General features: G+C 33.7%; 2 protein-coding genes across 3 annotated transcripts; both read right to left on the minus strand.

Moving 5' to 3' along the window:
- Positions 1–2417: 2417 nt before the first annotated feature.
- On the minus strand, positions 2418–5672 carry LOC111375388 (uncharacterized membrane protein At3g27390-like). Its single transcript, XM_022998206.1, has 5 exons — positions 5215–5672; positions 5023–5129; positions 4458–4629; positions 3167–3615; positions 2418–2915 (listed from the first exon to the last, which is right to left on the minus strand). The coding sequence occupies exons 1-5, from the start codon at positions 5518–5520 to the stop codon at positions 2660–2662; spliced, it is 1290 nt and encodes a 429-aa protein (XP_022853974.1). The 5' UTR covers positions 5521–5672; the 3' UTR covers positions 2418–2659.
- Positions 5673–12191: 6519 nt separating this feature from the next.
- On the minus strand, positions 12192–21946 carry LOC111375389 (uncharacterized membrane protein At3g27390-like). Of its 2 annotated transcripts, none has more exons than XM_022998208.1 (9): positions 21637–21946; positions 21438–21546; positions 20672–20867; positions 19174–19307; positions 14978–15266; positions 14786–14892; positions 14221–14392; positions 12930–13378; positions 12192–12684 (listed from the first exon to the last, which is right to left on the minus strand). In XM_022998208.1, the coding sequence occupies exons 1-9, from the start codon at positions 21719–21721 to the stop codon at positions 12429–12431; spliced, it is 1797 nt and encodes a 598-aa protein (XP_022853976.1). In that variant the 5' UTR covers positions 21722–21946; the 3' UTR covers positions 12192–12428. The 2 variants fall into 2 exon arrangements, with proteins under 2 accessions (XP_022853976.1, XP_022853975.1); XM_022998207.1 differs by lacking the exons at positions 20672–20867; positions 21438–21546; positions 21637–21946 and adding exons at positions 19410–19605; positions 20169–20277; positions 20367–20569.
- Between the last annotated feature and the right edge of the window lie 1712 nt (positions 21947–23658).

A 23658-nucleotide genomic window follows, 5' to 3' on the forward strand; every position in this document is an offset into this window, starting at 1 on the left:
TTGACAGCTTTTTTCACAGCTGTCTCACAGAGGTGGAGTCCATGATTATTTTAATCGTAGACCCTACCCACTTACATGTGTGTGCGCTGTGAAAAAAGTTATGAATAATTGATGTACCGATAGCATCTTTCTAGAACCAAATTGCTGTTTGTACAGCATTTGTTTGACAACTTTTTTCATAGTTGTCTCACAGAGGTGGGGTCCATGATTATTTTAATCGTGGATTCCACCCACTTGCATGTGTGTGTGCTGTAAAAAAAATTGTGAATAATTGATGTACCTATAACATCTTTCTAGAACTGAATTGCTGTTTGTACAACATTTGTTTGATAGCTTTTTTCACAGCTCTCTTATGTGTATTGTGAAAAAAAAAACAGTAAATAATTGATGTATCTAAAGTATCTTTCTAGAATCGAATTGTTGTTGTTTGTACAACATTTATTTGATAGTTTTTTCACAGTTGGGGTCCAAAATTATTTTAATCGTGGATCCCACCCGCTTGCATGTGTGTGCGCTGTGAGAAAAGTTATGAATAATTAATGTACCTATAGCATCTTTTTAGAACCAAATCGCTATTGGTACAGCATTTTGTTTGACAGTTTTTTTCACAACTGTCTCACAGAGGTGAGGTCTCTGATTATTTTAATCGTGGAACTCACCCACTTGCATGTGTGTATGCTATGAAAAAAGCTGTGAATAATTGATATACATATAACATCTTTTTAGAACCGAATTGCTGTTTGTACAACATTTATTTGACATCTTTTTCACAGCTGTCTCATAGGGGTGGTAATCGTGAACCCCACCCACTTGCATGTGTGTGTGCTATGAAAAAAGCTATGAATAATTGATGTATCTATAGCATCTTTCTAGAACCGAATTACTATTTGTACTATTTGTACAGCATTTGTTTGATAGTTTTTTTACAGCTGTCTCACAAAGGTGGGGTCCACGATTATTTGAATCGTGGACCCCACCCACTTGCATTTGTTTGTGCTATGAAAAATTGATGTACCTATAACATCTTTCTTAACAATAGCGTCAAGACAAGGTAAGATGTGTTCGTGTATTTTTATCAGAAATTTCTCATTAAAAATATCCAAAGAGATTACGCTAAATAAAGATTAGAGTATTTTTACATATTTTAGTGGGGTTCGTAACTCCTATCTAAATGAGTTTGGAGTACAAGTACCATTTTGTTTCAAGCATCGTTAGAATTTAAATAACTTTTTTGGAGAGTGACAAGACATGTGAAAAACCTTACGTTCGACCCAACTAACACCTAGAGGGGGGGTGAATAGGTGTTCATGCGGAATTAAAAAACTTATCAATTAATTCGTGCAACAAGTCACAAGAATTAAAGTTTGTCCAGATTCATTCACATGTCTTAATTACCTATGTTGAATTACCGGTAACAATAAATAAATTAAAGCAATAAAAGAACACAACGAATGTTGACGGAGAAACCCCAACTGGGTAAAAACTCCGGGCACAAGCCAGTAGAGATCCACTATTTGTAGAAGGTAACTTACAGTACGCCAGAACAATTGATCCCCTCAATTTTCTAACCTCCTTACTGTTTGAGAACAAGACTCTCCTGGATCTAGCAGATCTGTGCTACCATCCCAGCCTTGTGTGACTTCTACTTCCCGTGAATCGTCAAGCACTCCCGCCCTTCAAGCAAGTTCTTCCCGGATCTTCAATCTGAGGATCTTCTGGAAGTTTTATAGGATTTAGAGAAGGTGGTGTTTTGGTGTTTCAGGGTGTGATATTTTTTTTTTTTTTTTTTGCTTTTCGAGGATTTTGATCTTCAAGGATTTTAGAGAGAATCAATAATATGGCTTCAATGTGTATTTCCTCTCTCTTCAACTCGAAGAAGACGAATCATATTTATATGGCTCAACGTATGATTTTTGTGGCGCGTCAAAAAATCGCGAGCTTTTAAACTTAATGTTGCCCAGATAAATAGGTCGCTGGAGCGAGGGACCAGCGTGATTCGAGCGACGTCCACTTAGCTCAAGCGATCTGTTGGCGAGGCTCTAGCGACAGTGGTTCTGCAATCGTGGCTCGAGCGAGATCATGGCGTGGCTCGAGCGAAATCTCGCGCCGTTTGCAACTTTGAGGCATCCATCACAACCCTAGACCTAGCCTTCAACACTTTGATTATTAGCAACTCAAGTCCCTGAACTATTGGACATTTGACACTTTGGTCCTTGACCTTACAATTATGACATTTGAATCCTTGACTTTACAATTATTACATTTTGGTCCTTGATCACAGATTTGCCAATTACATATTTCCTAACAACATGGATTACTTCAGCTAACTCATTGACTCCGCGTTCATGAAATTTCAGATACCGTACTTTTTAAAAGACTTCATCGTCATGTACAAGATCGGTGTGTGTGTCGAAGACTTCGAGGATGAAAATTTACATATATTTCCTATGGAGCATTCAAAAGATTCACATACAAAATGAACACCAAGCGTGTTTGCCCACTGTACATTCTCTTCATATACATTCGACTAAGTTTTTGACTCAAAAAACAGCGTGTAACAAAAACTTTACAAGCCAATATGATCTAGAGGACTACAGTAGCTATTGTACAGCATCAGAAAATCGAAAAAGAAGAAAGAATTCAACCAGATAAATATCTCTCAGACGATATCAATGGAACCAATTGATCTTGTAGACATTGATCTGTTGGAGCCTTCCTTAGATGCAGAACAAGTAATGGATCTGTTGGAGCCTTCCTTAGTTGCAGAACAAGTAATGGATCTGTTAGAACCCTCCTTTGCTAATGAACAAGAAGCATCCTTTGCAGCTGAATAATGTATCAAGTTCTTAACAACCTGCCGATATCTCCTTCTGTAAGTTGGAAACTTGGAAACACTTCTAGACATTCCCAACATCCTGCTAAGCACACAACAAATGTTAAGTATATGTATGGTAGTGCTTTTAAGTGCTTATAAATCATGGGTCCTATGAAATGTATGAATAATAAGTGAATAGTAACTGTAGATTCCATGAAATGTGTGGATACAGTTATTCTCCCGAAGCCTAGGTCTACCAAATACGTGCCCACCTGATATTCTTTTTTTACATGGTAGGAATATTAGGTCGATATTAAAGGAATAATATTTTTTTTATTTTTTTATTTTTACCTGCGACCGATACCATCTAATCGAGCAGCTCTGACAGGGTCTTCAGGAATAAAACTACCATTTTCCCAAGTCTTAAGGTGTTCTTTATTGTTTCCAAAGAGAATCAACTTCTCCAGGTACCGTATCTCGCCCTCTTCCAAAGAAAGGACTCGGATTTGTTCTTTGAGGACCATCACAGGCTGGAAAAACCAGTCCAACAATCTGCTCTGGGGCCGATTCAAATGGGTGATCTCAAGATCATCCAAAAGCAGTAGCCCATTGGAGCCAGATTTGATCGAGTGCAGCATTGTTTGCAAAAATGAAAAACAGGGCAATCCAACAGCAACAATGGACGCATCGTTTGTTTTCTTTGCCTTCAACCAATCATTGAGGTCAGCAGTTGTTATGACATTTGCATCCAATAGTTCCTTGCCTCTCTGTTCGCATAGTCTCATTGTGCTTCCCCATACCTGTCACAAATTTTGCAAAATAAGAGAGACCATTCATTTCTATTTCAAGGCAAGCAGCAAATGTGAACAATAAAATGTGACATAATTGTCAATAGTCCCATTGTTAGAGAATTAGCTATTCTCTACATCATGCCAAAATCAGGGCCTAATCCAGTCCTGGCTGTGACTGGCTTGTCATCACAACAATAATTAATTTGAGGATAGTCAATGGACCCTTCACAAGATCTTAATATGTATTCCAGAATAGGAGGCCGAGGAAATTTTCATTTAATTGATTCACTAGCTTCATGTTAAGTCAAAAAAATAAATAAAAATTTACTATCACTTATTTATTAAGTTTATTATACACTTCTGCTTCAACTTCATTCTTCAGTTTTCTGCTTTTCTCAGTAAATACATTAACTTAACTTCTATAACAACAAAGTAAGCCTCGTTTAACAATAAATGTGTTTGTGGTCGACTACATGTATCCATTTCTGTAACTCCATTCGGTTCATTGCTCGATCTACTAGAAGATCTAAAGCTAGAAGATTTTAACTATTACATGCCACGCTAGTTTCTGTATAAATAATTAGATATTTATGCTTGACACATTAGTTTTTCAAAGCAAAAAATTGAATTTCAATTATACCACAAGTCCTCATAATTACTTTCTCTTGCATTAATAAAATCCTTACTTCGATTAATTGACAGTATAGTGTACTCAGAAGTTTCTTCCTGTTAGCAATCAATTGTATCCTTAAGCTATTACATGGAAGTACAATATATTGTTAATGGCAACGTTTCTGCATGTCTTAGATGTCAAATTATCCTGAATTTCCCTAATTACTGAACATGCATACCTGCACCATTGGCACCTCATGTATTGCCTCCCGAACAGATCTTGATGCTATAAGGTTTGGCACGATGATTGAAGGAGCTTCAGTGAAGACAGCACTGTAATTTCCATGTAAGGAGTGATTTTGCTGAACAGAAAACTCAGAACTGGATTTACTTTTCTTCCTGTATCGGGGCCTGGCCATGAGTAACAAGATTAGTGTCTTGAAAGGGGAATGACTACAAAAAAGGCTATACAACTTTGAGAATTTTGATAATTTATTTTATTTTATTTTTTAAAAAAAACGGGGTAAAGTTACTCAATTACTTTTTTAAGTATTTTTTTGGCTCAAATATGTTAAATAACAAACCTTTTCTTACTTCTAAATAAAATAAAAAGAATTACCCTTTTAATAGCAACTCTTACTTTAGTGTAAAAACAAGAACTTAAATACTTCTAACTTACAAAAAGAAAATCGTATACTTACTCATTTACTTGTAAGTAAACTTTCTAAGCATAGAATTCTCTTCATCCATGAAGCAATGATAAAAACCCTCGAGAAAAAAAAAATAATGAATGGAACTAATTACTTTGGAAGGATTGACCCCTCACGAAGATAGAGCAAATCATTTGTGTACTCGTCAAATTCAGCAACCATAGCAATGACATAAGCAACACCTCTTCGGAAGGACCTTTCCTGAATCACCATGAATGATCGCCAGTAAAAAACCACATGTAATTCATGAAATTGTGTTTTGAAAAACTCTGTGGCTGAAATATACCTGGTACACTATAACGGATCCATATAATCCTATGAAAAAACTTGAAAATATAGCCATTATGATGCTCCCAATAACAACAAGCGGCCACATAAGGATTGCCAAACCAGCAATTGGAACACAAGCTGTTTCTAAAAATGGGCCTTCCCGGCTGATCAAATCGTGTACTAATCTATGCCATCCCTTGAACAACATGTAAGGACTCTTTACTATTGCAATAGCTGTGTAAAGAGGAATTTCCACTATCAGCCCCATCAAACCAACAATGATGCACCCAGGAACATGAATGAGCCTGCACGATGGTTTCATCAAAGATTAAGAACGATAATAATCTCCTAATTCCATCACATTTTCATGACATGTATTCACCTGTGTAATACTTTCCATTCAGAAAAATCTGAAGAAACGGAAATTTTAAATGCTTATGTTAATGTTAACCAGAGCAATTCTCGGCCAACGAAGGAGACGATTCAGTAAACATTTTATGTTATGCTATCCCTTCTTAATTTTACCTGGCTGAGAAATATAACATGTTGTGGCATTGTTATTACACCCCTGTTTGAGCCTTATTTTTAGGAGAATAGATTTTGTAAAAAGTGATTTTTTTTGGAGAACGTCTTGTTAAAATGTTTTTAATTTACGTGCAAAAATATTTTATTGGGAGAATGTGTCAAACAATGAGTTTGGAAAAAATTGAGTTTTAAAGAATGGGCTCAAATGGGGCTAAATCTAATTAACGTAATTATGTCGAGTGTAAATTTCCTTCAACCTCAAAACAAAATGAAGAGATAAATTTATCATTGATAAGAAAAATCTTGTTCAATTGGAATTAAGATAAATTTCCTTTATTTGCCCATAGGATTGTTATTGTTCACTGAAAAAAAACAGATAAGAAGAAATATAAAAATAAAACAAAAAATTTACGGACTATTAAAGCTTTCACTACAAGAAAATTTGTTCAATCATATAGAATTTTCAGTCACCTAAACCCCCAAGTATTGTAAGAAAAAAATATCATAAACTTTACCACACCTACCAATTTACTCTTTGTACAACCCACAAAGAAAATAAGAAAAATCAGGATACTAGACTTACAATGTTTCCTCACTAAACTTTCCAGCCATGTGTGAAAACTATACTCATCAAATTGGAATTTTTTATAATCCTTTTCATATTCAATTACCAGCTCCCATTCATTTCAAATTATAACACTCAGCGGACCAGCAAGCATAGGAATCTTCAATTAAAATTTTAACTTTTTTTCTTATTTGCATTGAAATTGTCTTAATTTAGAATTTTTTGAGGTAACAATCCCAACAATCTCTACTTAGCCAAAAACAAGCCAAATGCCTCGTCCGCCCCTTTAGAGGGCAGGATTAATTTGGCTTAAAAGCCTAATCAGTTAATTAAAAGGGTCCCAAAATAATACAATATAGTTTGGAGACCAATGGAGAAATTCCTGAAACCCCATCATTAAGTAAAGGACCCATTAGGGCATGATGATTGCCTTTATAAATTGTGCAGTATGAACATGAATTCTGTGTGAGAAAACTGAAATGACAACAGAAAATTTACGTACGGTAGGTAGAGATAGGAGAGGAAAAATAGTAGGAAAGATTAGAGCTTTGCTAGACGATTGAAACATTTTCAGTTTCATTTCAGACTCCATTTGGTAAGATCATTAAATCTTCTCTTTATTATTTGTCCATAGAAAGCACCTAGCATATGATGAATATTTTGGTGAATTCTTGATGATATTGCGATACTCTAGTATTACCTAGAGAAGTTGCAATCTCATCATTATAGATTATAGTTGAAGAACTAATCGAAGTTGTGCCCGTGGATGTCTCCAAGTTGCCAAACCACATTATCTTGGCGTTCTTGAAATTTATATATTTTCCTATTAGCATTGTTAGAATTGGTTGATTACCCTATTTTATTTACACACAAAGTGGGAAAAGATTTATTCTGCCGTGTAAATAGTTTGTTTCCGAACAAGTGATATCCGAAATTCATTATTATTATTTATTTACTTTTGTAATAGAATGGAAGAAAAATCATTTGGGATGATAAAATTGAGTTCGTCAAAATATCAATTGGGAAACAAAAAATGCATGATATGCTATACTGCAAAGATTTGTTTAAGCGTGTTAAATGTACAGCAAATCTAGAAAAATTATCTGATGAAATCGGAAACATTGCACATGAAAACCGCTACTATGATCAGATAGTGGGTTGATCATAATATATTTCATCATATTGCTGAAGAAACAAGGCTGATGCAGTTTGGAAAAAGTAAGAATCCATGTACGAGAAGAATACATCCAGAAATAAAGCAACAATAATTAGAATGCTCACAAATTTGAAGTAAAGGACTCAGTACGGTAGAGCATACAAGTGAGTTTATTGCCTTAGCGAATCAATTATCAACTATGAAGATGAACCTCGAAGATAAGCAGCAGGCACGTTTACTGCTCAGTTCTTTGCATGATAGTTGGAATACACTAGTGATTTAATTAAGCAACTCAGTATCAGATGGAAAATTAATCATCGATATATATAGAGAGTTTGCTCTACGAATAAGCCATAAAAAAGGAAAAAGTTGAATATTCTTCTGATGCCCTTGCAACTGAACAACATGAAAAGTGGGTAAGAAGTAAAAGCAGAAAGGCTGGTGGTCATGGGTAAAGGGATTCTTCTAGTGGGAAGTTTAAATCTAGAAAGAAATTGAGGTGTTATCATTGCAACAAACTTGGACATAAAAAGAGTGAGGGTAGAATTTGGAAAAGAGAACAGATGAAGGACAGGAAACTTGAGACAACAGATATGAGCTCAAGCGTTTAAGAGTTGGAGCATTTCAAATGGGTTGGGAGAAAAAACAAAAGAACAAAATAAAAGTAAAATATGCCAATATTTCATATATTCTTGATTTGTTTGAATGATATGCAACTTTGTGACTTTTTTCTGTCACCTAAAACTGAACAGATTTTAGTTTTTCCCGTTGAACAGACTAGTCTGATTTGGTTTTGACAATTGATCACATCAACTTCAAAGGTACAAAATTTTTATTGATATTTTGAAATTTTGATTCTCATACTAAGTTAATAAGATATAATGTCAAAAGTTAAGAAGGAACCACAAAAATCGAATTAGAAGCCTACCATGAAAGATATAAAAATAAGTTATTCTTTTCATCAATATAGGAAAAAAAAATATTAACTTGTCAATAAATAAAATTTAGAATTTTATGATTTGGTCTTTAGGTCGATGTTCGTGGTAACGAAAATGTAATGTCATCAGTACTCCCTCTTTAAGAAAAACTTTCTTTAAAAAAAAAAAAGGGGTAATGATTTTTCCGATTAAACTGTCCAATCTATTTTTTAGAACATTGTTTTCGTGACATTAGTATCAATCGAAGCATTCATTTATTTTATAATTGACTATAAAATAACTAATGGATTGACATATTGTGATTTGGAAGGTAAGATTTGATATTTGTCACATGCTCAAAGATTCGGGGCAAACTCTAATTCCATTCCGGTGGAACGTTCCGGGCCGTTCTTGGTTGTCAACTTGTCATTATGCTGGCTAATTAAAATATAAATTTCTATTTTAGCGCTTGTTTGTTTCACATTTTTTGTCCTAAGTAGAAGAAATCAGATCGTCGCTCTTTCGAAAAGTCACTACTTTATTCATTTCATCTGACAAAAAAAAAAAAAAAATAAATGACAATTTGAATTTAATCTTCAATGGATTGTGTCCATAACTTAAATTTGAGAGAAAAAAATTTAAGGCTCCGTTTGATTGCACGAAATTTTCCATGGAACTTGGAATTCGAATTCCAACTTCCACTTTTGACCTGTTTGATTGACAAAATTTTCCAGGGAATTGATTTTCCATGAATTTCTAGGTACAACAATTTAAAGCGTGATTTTTCACCTTTTATTTTCTTAGGGGTAGGTGATTTTTGGTTTTTGTTTGGTATTTGGTCCGGTGTATCTGGAATTTGATGTGTGTGCGCTGTGAAAAAAGTTGTGAATAATTGATGTACCAATAGCATATTTCTAGAACTGAATTGGTATTTGTATAGCATGACAGCTTTTTTCACAGCTGTCTCATAGAAATAATCGTGGACCCCACCCACTTGCATATGTGTGTGCTGTGAAAAAAGTTGTAAATAATTTATGTATCTAAAGCATCTTTCTAGAACCGAATTGTTGTTATGATAGCATTTTTCACAGTTGTCTCACAAAGGTGGGGTCCACAATTATGTTAATCGTGGATCCCACCCACTTGCATGTATGTGCTGTGAAAAAAATTGTGAATAATTAATGTACCTATAGCATCTTTCTAGAACCAAATTGCTGTTGGTATAGCATTTGTTTGACATCTTTTCTCACAGTTGTCTCACAAAGGTAGGGTCCACAATTATTTTAATCGTGGATCCCACCCACTTGCATGTGTGTGCTGTGAATAATTAATGTACCTATACCATCTTTCTAGAACGAAATTGCTGTTGGTATAGCATTTGTTTGACATCTTTTCTCATAGCTGTCTCACAAAGGTGGGTCCCCGATTATTTTAATCGTGGAACTCACTCACTTGCATGTGTGTATGTTGTGAAAAAAGTTGTGAATAATTGATGTACTTATAGCATCTTTCTAGAGCCGAATTGCTATTGGTACAACATTTGGTTGACAGCTTTTTTCACAGCTGTCTCACAGAGGTGGGGTCCACGATTATTTTAATCATAGACCCTACCCACTTGCATGTGTGTGCGCTGTGAAAAATGTTGTGAATAATTGATGTACCGATAGCATATTTCTAGAACTGAATTGCTATTTGTACAGCATGACAGCTTTTTTCACAGCTGTCTCACAGAAATAATCGTGGACCCCACCCACTTGTATATGTGTGCTGTGAAAAAAGTTGTAAATAATTTATGTATCTAAAGCATTTTTCTAGAACCGAATTGTTGTTATGATAGCATTTTTCACAATTGTCTCACAAAGGTGGGGTCCACAATTATGTTAATCATGGATCCCACCCACCTGCATGTGTGTGCCGTGAAAAAAACTGTGAATAATTAACGTACCTATAGCATCTTTCTAGAACCAAATTGCTGTTGGTATAGCATTTGTTTGACATCTTTTCTTACAGCTGTCTCACAAAGGTGGGGTCCACAATTATTTTAATCGTGGATCCCACCCACTTGCATGTGTGTGCTGTGGATAATTAATGTACCTGTAGCATCTTTCTAGAACCAAATTGCTGTTGGTATAGCATTTGTTTGACATCTTTTCTCTTAGTTGTCTCACAAAGGTGGGTCCCCGATTATTTTAATCGTGGAACTCACTCACTTGCATGTGTGTATGTTGTGAAAAAAGTTGTGAATAATTGATGTACTTATAGCATCTTTCTAGAGCCGAATTGCTATTTGTACAGCATTTGGTTGACAGCTTTTTTCACAGCTGTCTCATAGAGGTGGGGTCCACGATTATTTTAATCGTAGACCCTATCCACTTGCATGTGTGCGCATTGTGAAAAAAGCTATGAATAATTGATGTACCGATAACATCTTTCTAGAACCAAATTGCTGTTTATACAATATTTATTTGACAACTTTTTTCACAGTTGTCTCACAGAGGTGGGGTCCATGATTATTTTAATTGTGGATCCCACACACTTGCATGTGTGTGTGCTGTGAAAAAAATTGTGAATAATTGATGTACCTATAGCATCTTTCTAGAACCGAATTGCTATTTGTACAACATTTGTTTGACAGCTTTTTTCATAACTGTTTCTATGTGTGTGTTGTGAAAAAAAAAACTGTAAATAATTGATGTATCTAAAGCATCTTTCTAAAATCGAATTGTTGTTTGTACAACATTTATTTGATAGTTTTTTCACAGTTGTCTCACAAAGGTGGGGTCCACAATTATTTTCATCGTGGATTCCACCCGCTTGCATATGTGTGCATTGTGAGAAAAGTTATGAATGATTAATGTACCTATAGCATCTTTCTAGAAGCAAATTGCTGTTGGTACAACATTTGTTTGACAGTTTTTTTCACAACTGTCTCACAGATGTGAGGTCTCTAATTATTTTAATCATGCTGTGAATAATTGATGTACCTGTAGCATCTTTCTAGAATCGAATTGCTGTTTGTAGAGCATTTGTTTGACAGCTTTTTTCATGGCTATCTCACAAGGGTGGTAATCGTGGACCCTACCCACTTGAATGTGTGTGTGCTATGAAAAAAGCTATGAATAATTAATGTACCTATAACATCTTTCTAGAATTGAATTGCTATTTGTAAAGCATTTGTTTGATAGCTTTTTTTACAGCTGTCTCACAAAGGAGGGGTCCACGATTGTTTGAATCGTAGACCCCACCTACTTGCATTGGTTTGTGCTGTGAATAATTGATGTATCTATAACATCTTTCTTAACAATAGCGCCAAGACAAGGTAAGATGTGTTCGTGTACTTTTATCAGAAATTTCTCATTAAAAATATCCAAAGAGATTACACTAAGAGGGTGTTTGAGCCACATTATTTTGGTAATAATGCACTCTTGAATAGTGTATTGATGGGAAATGTGTGATTAAAAAATAACGAAAAGTTTTTGATCTACGTGTAATATTATTTTATTGAAGAATGTATGATTGAAATGATGTCAAATCACTATTTAAAAATATATTTTTTTGAAATAATGTGACTCAAATATGCCCTTAATAAAAATTAGAGTATTTTTACATATTTTAGTGGGGTTCGTAACTCCTATCTAAATGAGTTTCGAGTACAAGTACCATTCTGTTTCAAGCATCATTAGAATTTAAATAACTTTTTTGAGAGAGTGACAAGACATGGATTACTTCAGCTAACTCATTGACTCCGCGTTCATGAAATTTCAGATACCGTACTTTTTAAAAGACTTCATCGTCATGTACAAGATCCGCGTGCATGTCTGAGCCTTCGAAGATGAAAATTTACATATATTTCCTATGAAGCATTCAAAAGATTCACATACAAAATGAACACCAAGCGTGTTTGCCCACTGTACATTCTCTTCATATACATTCAACGAAGTTTTTGACACAAAAAACAGCGTGTAACAAAAACTTTACAAGCCAATATGATCTAGAGGACTACAGTAGCTATTGTACAGCATCAGAAAATCGAAAAAGAAGAAAGAATTCAACCAGATAAATATCTCTCAGACGATATCAATGGAACCAATTGATCTTGTAGACATTGATCTGTTGGAGCCTTCCTTAGATGCAGAACAAGTAATGGATCTGTTGGAGCCTTCCTTAGTTGCAGAACAAGTAATGGATCTGTTAGAACCCTCCTTTGCTAATGAACAAGAACCATCCTTTGCAGCTGAATAATGTATCAAGTTCTTAACAACCTGCCGATATCTCCTTCTGTAAGTTGGAAACTTAGATACACTTCTAGACATTCCCAACATCCTGCTAAGCACACAACGAATGTTAAGTATATGTATGGTAGTGCTTTTAAGTGCTTATAAACCATGGGTCCTATGAAATGTATGACTAATAAGTGAATAGTAACTGTGGATTCCATGAAATGTATGGATACAGTTATTCTCCCGAAGCCTAGGTCTACCAAATACGTGCCCACCTGATATTCTTTTTTTACACGGTAGGAATATTAGGTCGATATTAAAGTAATATATATATATATTTTTTTTTACCTGCGACCGATACCATCTAATCGAGCAGCTCTGACAGGGTCTTCAGGAATAAAACTACCATTTTCCCAAGTCTTAAGGTGTTCTTTATTGTTTCCAAAGAGAATCAACTTCTCCAGGTACCGTATCTCGCCCTCTTCCAAAGAAAGGACTCGGATTTGTTCTTTGAGGACCATCACAGGCTGGAAAAACCAGTCCAACAATCTGCTCTGGGGCCGATTCAAATGGGTGATCTCAAGATCATCCAAAAGCAGTAGCCCATTGGAGCCAGATTTGATCGAGTGCAGCATTGTTTGCAAAAATGAAAAACAGGGCAATCCAACAGCAACAATGGATGCATCGTTTGTTTTCTTTGCCTTCAACCAATCATTGAGGTCAGCAGTTGTTATGACATTTGCATCCAATAGTTCCTTGCCTCTCTGTTCGCATAATCTCATTGTGCTTCCCCATACCTGTCACAAATTTTGCAAAATAAGAGAGACCATTCATTTCTATTTCAAGGCAAGCAGCAAATGTGAACATTAAAATGTGACATAATTGTCAATAGTCCCATTGTTAGAGAATTAGCTATTCTCTACATCATGCCAAAATCAGGGCCTAATCCAGTCCTGGCTGTCACTGGCTTGTCATCACAACAATAATTAATTTGAGGATAGTCAATGGACCTTTCACAAGATCTTAATATGTATTCCAGAATAGGAGGCCGAGAAAATTTTCATTTAATTGATTCACTAGCTTCATGTTAAGTCAAAAAAATAAATAAAAATTTACTATCACTTATTTATTAAGTTTATTATACACTTCTGCTTCAACTTCATTCTTCAGTTTTCTGCTTTTCTCAGTAAATACATTAACTTAACTTCTATAACAACAAAGCAAGCCTCGTTTAACAATAAATGTGTTTGTGGTCGACTACATGTATCCATTTCTGTAACTCCATTCGGTTCATTGCTCGATCTACTAGAAGATCTAAAGCTAGAAGATTTTAACTATTACATGCCACGCTAGTTTTTGTATAAATAATTAGATATTTATGCTTGTCACATTAGATTTTCAAAGCAAAAAATTGAATTTCAATTATTCCACGAGTCCTCATAATTACTTTCTCTTGCATTAATAAAATCCTTACTTCGATTAATTGACAGTATAGTGTACTCAGAAGTTTCTTCCTGTTAGCAATCAATTGTATTCTTAAGCTATTACATGGAAGTACAATATATTGTTAATGGCAACGTTTCTGCATGTCTTAGATGTCAAATTATCCTGAATTTCCCTAATTACTGAACATGCATACCTGCACCATTGGCACCTCATGTATTGCCTCCCGAACAGATCTTGATGCTATAAGGTTTGGCACGATGATTGAAGGAGCTTCAGTGAAGACAGCACTGTAATTTCCATGTAAGGAGTGATTTTGCTGAACAGAAAACTCAGAACTGGATTTACTTTTCTTCCTGTATCGGGGCCTGGCCATGAGTAACAAGATTAGTGTCTTGGAATGGGAATGACTACAAAAAAGGCTATACAACTTTGAGAATTTTGCTAATTTATTTTATTTTATTTTTTTAAAAAAAGGGGGTAAAGTTACTCAATTACTTTTTTAAGTATTTTTTTGGCTCAAATATGTTAAATAACATACCTTTTCTTACTTCTAAATAAAATAAAAAGAATTACCCTTTTAATAGCAACTCTTACTTTAGTGTAAAAACAAGAACTTAAATACTTCTAACTTACAAAAAGAAAAATCGTATACTTACTCATTTACTTGTACGTAAACTTTCTAAGCATAGAATTCTCTTCATCCATGAAGCAATGATAAAAGCCCTCGAGAAAAAAAAATAATGAATGGAAGTAATTACTTTGGAAGGATTGACCCCTCACGAAGATAGAGCAAATCATTTGTGTACTCGTCAAATTCAGCAACCATAGCAATGACATAAGCAACACCTCTTCGGAAGGACCTTTCCTGCATCACCATGAATAATCGCCAGTAAAAAACCACATGTAATTCATGAAATTGTGTTTTGAAAAACTCTGTGGCTGCAATGTACCTGGTATACTATAACGGATCCATATAATCCTATGAAAAAACTTGAAAATATAGCCATTATGATGCTCCCAATAACAACAAGCGGCCACATAAGGATTGCCAAACCAGCAATTGGAACACAAGCTGTTTCTAAAAATGGGCCTTCCCGGCTGATCAAATCGTGTACTAATCTATGCCATCCCTTGAACAACATGTAAGGACTCTTTACTATTGCAATAGCTGTGTAAAGAGGAATTTCCACTATCAGCCCCATCAAACCAACAATGATGCACCCAGGAACATGAATGAGCCTGCACGATGGTTTCATCAAAGATTAAGAACGATAATAATCTCCTAATTCCATCACATTTTCATGACATGTATTCACCTGTGTAATACTTTCCATTCAGAAAAATCTGAAGAAACGGAAATTTTAAATGCTAATGTTAATGTTAACCAGAGCAATTCTCGGCCAACGAAGGAGATTATACAGTAAACATTTTATGTTATGCTATCCCTTCTTAATTTTACCTGGCTGAGAAATATAACCTGTTGTGGCATTGTTATTACACCCCTGTTTGAGCCTTATTTTTAGGAGAATAGATTTTGTAAAAAGTGATTTTTTTGGAGAACGTCTTGTTAAAATGTTTTTAATTTTACGTGCAAAAATATTTTATTGGGAGAATGTGTCAAACAATGAGTTTGGAAAAAATTGAGTTTTAAAGAATGGGCTGAAATGGGGCTAAATCTAATTAACGTAATTATGTCGAGTGTAAATTTCCTTCAACCTCAAAACAAAATGAAGAGATAAATTTATCATTGATAAGAAAAATCTTGTTCATTTGGAATTAAGATAAATTTCCTTTATTTGCCCATAGGATTGTTATTGTTCACTGAAAAAAAAAACAGATAAGAAGAAATATAAAAATAAAACAAAAAATTTACGGACTATTAAAGCTTTCACTACAAGAAAATTTGTTCAATCATATAGAATTTTCAGTCACCTAAACCCCCAAGTATTGTAAGAAAAAAATATCATAAACTTTACCACACCTACCAATTTACTCTTTGTACAACCCACAAAGAAAATAAGAAAAATCAGGATACTAGACTTACAATGTTTCCTCACTAAACTTTCCAGCCATGTGTGAAAACTACACTCATCAAATTGGAATTTTTTATAATCCTTTTCATATTCAATTACCAGCTCCCATTCATTTCAAATTATAACACTCAGCGGACCAGCAAGCATAGGAATCTTCAATTAAAATTTTAACTTTTTTTCTTATTTGCATTGAAATTGTCTTAATTTAGAATTTTTTGAGGTAACAATCCCAACAATCTCTACTTAGCCAAAAACAAGCCAAATGCCTCGTCCGCCCCTTTAGAGGGCAGGATTAATTTGGCTTAAAAGCCTAATCAGTTAATTAAAAGGGTCCCAAAATAATACAATATAGTTTGGAGACCAATGGAGAAATTCCTGAAACCCCATCATTAAGTAAAGGACCCATTAGGGCATGATGATTGCCTTTATAAATTGTGCAGTATGAACATGAATTCTGTGTGAGAAAACTGAAATGACGACAGAAAATTTACGTACGGTAGGTAGAGATAGGAGAGGAAAAATAGTAGGAAAGATTAGAGCTTTGCTAGACGATTGAAACATTTTCAGTTTCATTTCAGACTCCATTTGGTAAGATCATTAAATCTTCTCTTTATTATTTGTCCATAGAAAGCACCTAGCATATGATGAATATTTTGGTGAATTCTTGATGATATTGCGATACTCTAGTATTACCTAGAGAAGTTGCAATCTCATCATTATAGATTATAGTTGAAGAACTAATCGAAGTTGTGCCCGTGGATGTCTCCAAGTTGCCAAACCACATTATCTTGGCGTTCTTGAAATTTATATATTTTCCTATTAGCATTGTTAGAATTGGTTGATTACCCTATTTTATTTACACACAAAGTGGGAAAAGATTTATTCTGCCGTGTAAATAGTTTGTTTCCGAACAAGTGATATCCGAAATTCATTATTATTATTTATTTACTTTTGTAATAGAATGGAAGAAAAATCATTTGGGATGATAAAATTGAGTTCGTCAAAATATCAATTGGGAAACAAAAAATGCATGATATGCTATACTGCAAAGATTTGTTTAAGCGTGTTAAATGTACAGCAAATCTAGAAAAATTATCTGATGAAATCGGAAACATTGCACATGAAAACCGCTACTATGATCAGATAGTGGGTTGATCATAATATATTTCATCATATTGCTGAAGAAACAAGGCTGATGCAGTTTGGAAAAAGTAAGAATCCATGTACGAGAAGAATACATCCAGAAATAAAGCAACAATAATTAGAATGCTCACAAATTTGAAGTAAAGGACTCAGTACGGTAGAGCATACAAGTGAGTTTATTGCCTTAGCGAATCAATTATCAACTATGAAGATGAACCTCGAAGATAAGCAGCAGGCACGTTTACTGCTCAGTTCTTTGCATGATAGTTGGAATACACTAGTGATTTAATTAAGCAACTCAGTATCAGATGGAAAATTAATCATCGATATATATAGAGAGTTTGCTCTACGAATAAGCCATAAAAAAGGAAAAAGTTGAATATTCTTCTGATGCCCTTGCAACTGAACAACATGAAAAGTGGGTAAGAAGTAAAAGCAGAAAGGCTGGTGGTCATGGGTAAAGGGATTCTTCTAGTGGGAAGTTTAAATCTAGAAAGAAATTGAGGTGTTATCATTGCAACAAACTTGGACATAAAAAGAGTGAGGGTAGAATTTGGAAAAGAGAACAGATGAAGCGAAGACATGTGAGAAAAAGACTAATACAATATTGACTAATAGTGATTGAGATGTTGTCCCTGATAAGGATACGGTCAGTCTTGCACGCCAAGACATTTATTGGGTGAATGACTCACCTTCTTCCACGCCACCTCATGTCATGCTTTCTTTAACTATTATATTGTTGGTGATTTTGGCGATGTCAAAATAGGGAACACTAAAGGGTAAGCATTGTTGGTGTTGGGATATCTATTTGGTAACTAATCATGGGAGCAAATTGATGCTCAAATATGTCAGAAATGTTCCAGATATTTGCCTCAATTTGATTCCTAAGGGAAAATTTCATGACGATGGAAATTATAACAGTATCGGTAGATGTAAATGGAAGCTCACCAAGGCTCCCTAACAATGGTCAAAGGAACAAAGACGAATACACTTTATGTTATGCAAACAAAGCATCAAAAAGGACAGATAAATGCAGTTCAGAAAGATGCATTTATTAACCTTTGACAGAAGAGGCTTGGTCACATCAGCGAGAAAGGACTTCAAACTCTTGATAGAAAGTTCATTCGTAATGTATAAGGTATGCCTCTTAAAACTTGTGTTGATTGCTTGGCTTGAAAAACACAGAGTTACTTTTCATTGATATCCCTCGACTAGAAAATCAAATATTATTGATTTGGTTCATTCCAATGTTTGTTCTATAGCAATAAAATATCTCGGAAGTGCACATTCTTTTGTGACATTTATTGATGATCATTGAAGAAAGATTTTGACATAGGGTAGATGGTTAAAAGCAATTCAAGCTGATAATGAAGGTAAGTGTCGGGGTCAGTGAAAAACCTATGGCAAAATTCATGTGATCAGGCTTGTGAAAAGTCGAACGAACCCACCTCAGCATCATGGTATGGCTGAAAGAATTAACAGACAATAGAGGAAATGGTCAGATGTATGTTGTCTAATGCTAAACTACCAAAAAACTTTTGAGGTAAAGGCTATGAGGACTGCAGTCGATATGATAAATCTATCTCCAGCATCAGCTTTAGATGGTGATATTTCGAACAAGAGCTTGGATAGGAAAATTGGTGCTTTGCAAGACGATTGGGAGATCAAAAAATTGTCAGTTTTGCCTCAAATTTAGTATGATTCATGAATCCTAGCAATGAGCTCTACATCATCCAGTCTCATTTTTTACTTTCAACTCCGATTGTTGAGATCATTAAATCTTTTTTTTATTATTATTTATTTTCATAATGGCTTCGTTAGAATTGGTTGGTTATCCTATTTTATTTACATAAAGAAAAAATTATTCCAGTGTACATTATATAGTCCATTTTTCCAACTATTACGTTGTCTAGTCCCATCAGATACTACATATCAAACACATCCTCAATGTTTCAATTGAAAACCATTACCTGAGAGGTTGAAGTTCATGAGATTCCGGGTATTCACGTAGCTCCTTCAAATAGAGAGGGAAAGAATGATAGCATATATCAGCGAAATCCCGGACAACGGTACAACTACCCTTGATAGTTCCCCAAGTTCCATCCTAAATTTTCACACGCCAAAAGGAAAAATCAAATAAAAATTAGAAAAGCAAAAATACAATTTCCATAAGAGAAAAATGGAAATAGAGAGGTTAAATAAATACCACTATGCAGTGGAAGAATTTCTTGGATTCATTGTCAAGTCTGAAAGCCTCGAAAGCCGAAACCCAAGGAGTAAAAAAACCATATCCCACTCCCACGAGTACACTACCAGCTATGCTAAGAGCCAACCAGATACCAAACAGAACAGGCAACCCAAAAAAGATTGCAACTTTAAGTGGTGCATCAAACCTATTTGTTCTGTTTTCAAAAAATAAAATAAATAAAATCGATCAATATGGAAAACCCACGTTAAAAATAATAATAATAATAAATAAAGATAAATAAATCAACAGCACAATTCAAACAACAAGAATCAAAATCACAACGTCTAGGTTGAGCAGAACTTCTAAAACACTCTGTTTCAAGTCTTGAAAACTGAAACTTCTCGGAAACTAGAAAATCACAAAAATTCCTAATTTTTATTTTATTTTATTATTATTATTTTTTTAAACAATGGAGAACTTAATTGAAGCTTTATGGACTTTTGACCAAAACATTTGAAACTTCATTACGAATTGTACTTCGTTGTGGGTTCTGTTGCCGACTTCAACCCAAAATTAACTTAATTGCAGGCTTTGACCTTGTACTACAAAGGATTAACAAGTTACTAGAATTTCAATCAATATTAAACAGCTAATTAGCACTCAACTATTGAATTTATAAAAATAATCATAATTTTGGGTCCATTTTTCTTTCATTTTTTTGGGAAAAATAGCACTCAAGAATTAGGGAGAGATGAGAAAAGGTAAAAAAAATATTACTTGACAAGGGTGTAAACTGTCCAGGCAACATGTGCAGGGAAAAGGCCTAAAATCACGCCCAGATTCCCCAAAATCAGAATTAAACAAGCAATAGGACCCACCAGTAAACCTGCAAACTCATAAACAAGAATACATAAGCTGATGAACGATCAAGAAACTTACGCAAGAATTCTTCAAACTTAAAGCAAATTTACACACTTTTAAGGGCACCCAGTAAAAGAGCAGAAAAGAATGCAAAAACTACATAAAGAGTCTTGGGCAAATATTTCCAACAATCTCGCATGATTTCTTTGAAAATTTTCGTCTGGAAAAAAAAATAGAATGGCAGAAAGACTTTCAGAAAATTTTCAAAGCTCCAAAGAAGTTTATAAGAATGAGAGAGAAGGGGAGGGGGAGGGGGAGAGGGGGNTCACACGCCAAAAGGAAAAATCAAATAAAAATTAGAAAAGCAAAAATACAATTTCCATAAGAGAAAAATGGAAATAGAGAGGTCAAATAAATACCACTATGCAGTGGAAGAATTTCTTGGATTCATTGTCAAGTCTGAAAGCCTCGAAAGCTGAAACCCAAGGAGTAAAAAAACCATATCCCACTCCCACAAGTACGCTACCAGCTATGCTAAGAGCCAACCAGATACCAAACAGAACAGGCAACCCAAAAAAGATTGCAACTTTAAGTGGTGCATCAAACCTATTTGTTCTGTTTTCAAAAAATAAAATAAATAAAATCGATCAATATGGAAAACCCACGTTAAAAAAAAATAATAATGAATAAAGATAAATATATCAACAGCACAATTCAAACAACAAGAATCAAAATCACAACGTCTAGGTTGAGCAGAACTTCTAAAACACTCTGTTTCAAGTCTTGAAAACTGAAACTTCTCGGAAACTAGAAAATCACAAAAATTCCTAATTTTTATTTTATTTTATTATTATTATTTTTTTAAACAATGGAGAACTTAATTGAAGCTTTATGGACTTTTGACCAAAACATTTGAAACTTCATTACGAATTGTACTTCGTTGTGGGTTCTGTTGCCGACTTCAACACAAAATTAACTTAATTGCAGGCTTTAACCTTGTACTGCAAAGGATTAACAAGTTACTAGAATTTCAATCAATATTAAACAGCTAATTAGCAATCAACTATTGAATTTATAAAAATAATCATAATTTTGGGTCCATTTTTTTCTTCTTCTTTTTTTTTTTGGGAAAAATAGCACTCAAGAATTAGGGAGAGATGAGAAAAGGTAAAAAAAAAAAATTACTTGACAAGGGTGTAAACTGTCCAGGCAACATGTGCAGGGAAAAGGCCTAAAATCACGCCCAGATTCCCCAAAATCAGAATTAAACAAGCAATAGGACCCACCAGCAAACCTGCAAACTCATAAACAAGAATACATAAGCTGATGAACGATCAAGAAACTTACGCAAGAATTCTTCAAATTTAAAAGCAAATTTACACACTTTTAAGGGCACCCAGTAAAAGAGCAGAAAAGAATGCAAAAACTACATAAAGAGTCTTGAGCAAATATTTCCAACTATCTCGCATGATTTCTTTGAAAATTTTCTTCTGGAAAAAAAAAATAGAATGGCAGAAAGACTTTCAGAAAAATTTCAAAGCTCCAAAGAAGTTTATAAGAATGAGAGAGATGGAGAGGGGGAGGAGGAGGAGAAGAGAGGTTCAAAATCAAATGATTCGAGAAGAACAAAAATAAACCCAAAAGTCCAAAACCCAAGAAGAATCAAACAGCAGGTCGCCGCAAGAATCTATATATTTAAAGGGTTTTGCGTGTACATTGGTACCTCAACAATTCATCTGAACTTGCATTGTTTTTCCTTTTAGGAGGCGAGGGTGCCTCGTTAGAATTTTTATACGTGCCATGCTTGGTGTGCATTATGGACACCATGACGCCTAATCACGCTCCCCTCCAGTAGAGAGGCGCCATGTGTTTAGTATGGACACCATTATAGTGTTCATAATGAACGCCAAGAATTATTCTTTTTATAAATATATTTGGATTGTTAGGTCATGTTTGTTACTTATTTAAATCAAATTTTTATATAAATTAAAGTCAAACAATCAATTTTAATAACATATTTCATGAATATCACAACTTTTCAACAACATATTTTATAAATTTTTGTTAAAATCTATTAAAAATCTAATTTTAATTCTTGCCAAATATAAACTTAATATTCTTAACATATATAAAGCATTTTTCAGTTTTCATTTCATTTTCAATTTTTTATTTTAAGGTTTTGTTTCAACGATACTAAAAATGCATTTGATTTGTCAATTTAAAAAGATAATTTCTCAAACTAAAAAATATGTTTGGTTTAAAATTTTGAAAATTTAGTTTACTAAAATTTATTTTATGAAGCTTGATTATTCAATAAAAACAGAACAAATTTATGTTACTATCAAATAATATATACATTTTAAAATTGGTTAATCTTATAATATTTTTTCTTGTTATAAAAGTAAAATAAAGATAAAAAAATTGACTTTAAAATATAGTAAATAAAAATAAAAATTAATGACATGAACAACTGAGAATATTTTTATGTGTTCATATAAATATTTTTGAAGAATTTTTATGTAAATAATCATTAAAAGCTTAAACTATTTTTTTATAATTTTTGTTTTTATATATTTTTATAATTCTAGTTTTTCATAAATTTTATTTTTTATTATTTAGAATGTTATTTTCTTAGAATTTTATATTATGCTTTTAAATTTTAAATTTTTTTTTTAGAATTTCAATTTTTAAAATTTTTTCATTTTAATGGTTAGAATTTTATATTTTAATTTTTTTTTAAACATTTGTGTTTCATATTTTGAATGTTTTCAAAATTTTCACTGTAACTCTCATAATCTCAAAAATGCATTTTAAGTTTTATATTATAAATTGATCCTCATTTTTGAAAATACATTTTCAGAAATACTAGACCAAACATTTTTTCAATCTTTCGTAAAATAGAAAGCAACTTAAAAACATCAAACCAAACGCATTCTTAAATTTTTGCTCAAGTCAAGAATGGAAATCTATAAATATATACATTTATTTTGTCAATTTTCAATTTTATGGGGTTTGATTGATATGGATTTTTTGATTTTTTTTTAAAGAATATATAATTAAAAATTAGGAAAAAAAATTATGAATTAGAGTGCAAAATTAATTTAATGTGAGAATTTAGAGCTGAAAATGAATTTTAACAAAGAAAAAATTTACATGTCTGTATCAAACGGGAGCCATACCATAAGTGGGTGTAAAATTGTTATCATACACAGGATTGCACAGGATTGCGATTAACTAAAAAGTCTTTGATTTTGACATTTGGATTAATATACATTTTATTTGCGGTTCAAGCAAGCTGCTGCCATACTCAGCCATGTGATTTTAGTTTGGTCAGATTAAGACTACGCCACGTGGACAACTAAAAGCACAGGATAGAATGTTCTCTTGTGTGTGTGTGTCTATATAT

Source organism: Olea europaea, unplaced genomic scaffold (genome assembly GCF_002742605.1).
Source record: "Olea europaea var. sylvestris unplaced genomic scaffold, O_europaea_v1 scaffold1372, whole genome shotgun sequence".
Lineage (NCBI taxonomy): Eukaryota > Viridiplantae > Streptophyta > Magnoliopsida > Lamiales > Oleaceae > Olea > Olea europaea.

Coding starts and splice junctions, on each gene's coding strand:
- LOC111375388 (XM_022998206.1), bottom strand. CDS start 5,520: ATGAAACCATCGTGCAGGCTCATTCATGTTCCTGGGTGCATCATTGTT. Junction 3,616..4,457: donor ATGAGGTGCCAATGGTGCAG/GTATGCATGTTC, acceptor AATTTGTGACAG/GTATGGGGAAGCACAATGAG. Junction 2,916..3,166: donor TTAGATGGTATCGGTCGCAG/GTAAAAATAAAA, acceptor TGTGCTTAGCAG/GATGTTGGGAATGTCTAGAA.
- LOC111375389 (XM_022998208.1), bottom strand. CDS start 21,721: ATGCGAGATAGTTGGAAATATTTGCTCAAGACTCTTTATGTAGTTTTT. Junction 21,547..21,636: donor TTTACTGGGTGCCCTTAAAA/GTGTGTAAATTT, acceptor ATGAGTTTGCAG/GTTTGCTGGTGGGTCCTATT. Junction 15,267..19,173: donor CATGAACTTCAACCTCTCAG/GTAATGGTTTTC, acceptor ACCATCGTGCAG/GCTCATTCATGTTCCTGGGT.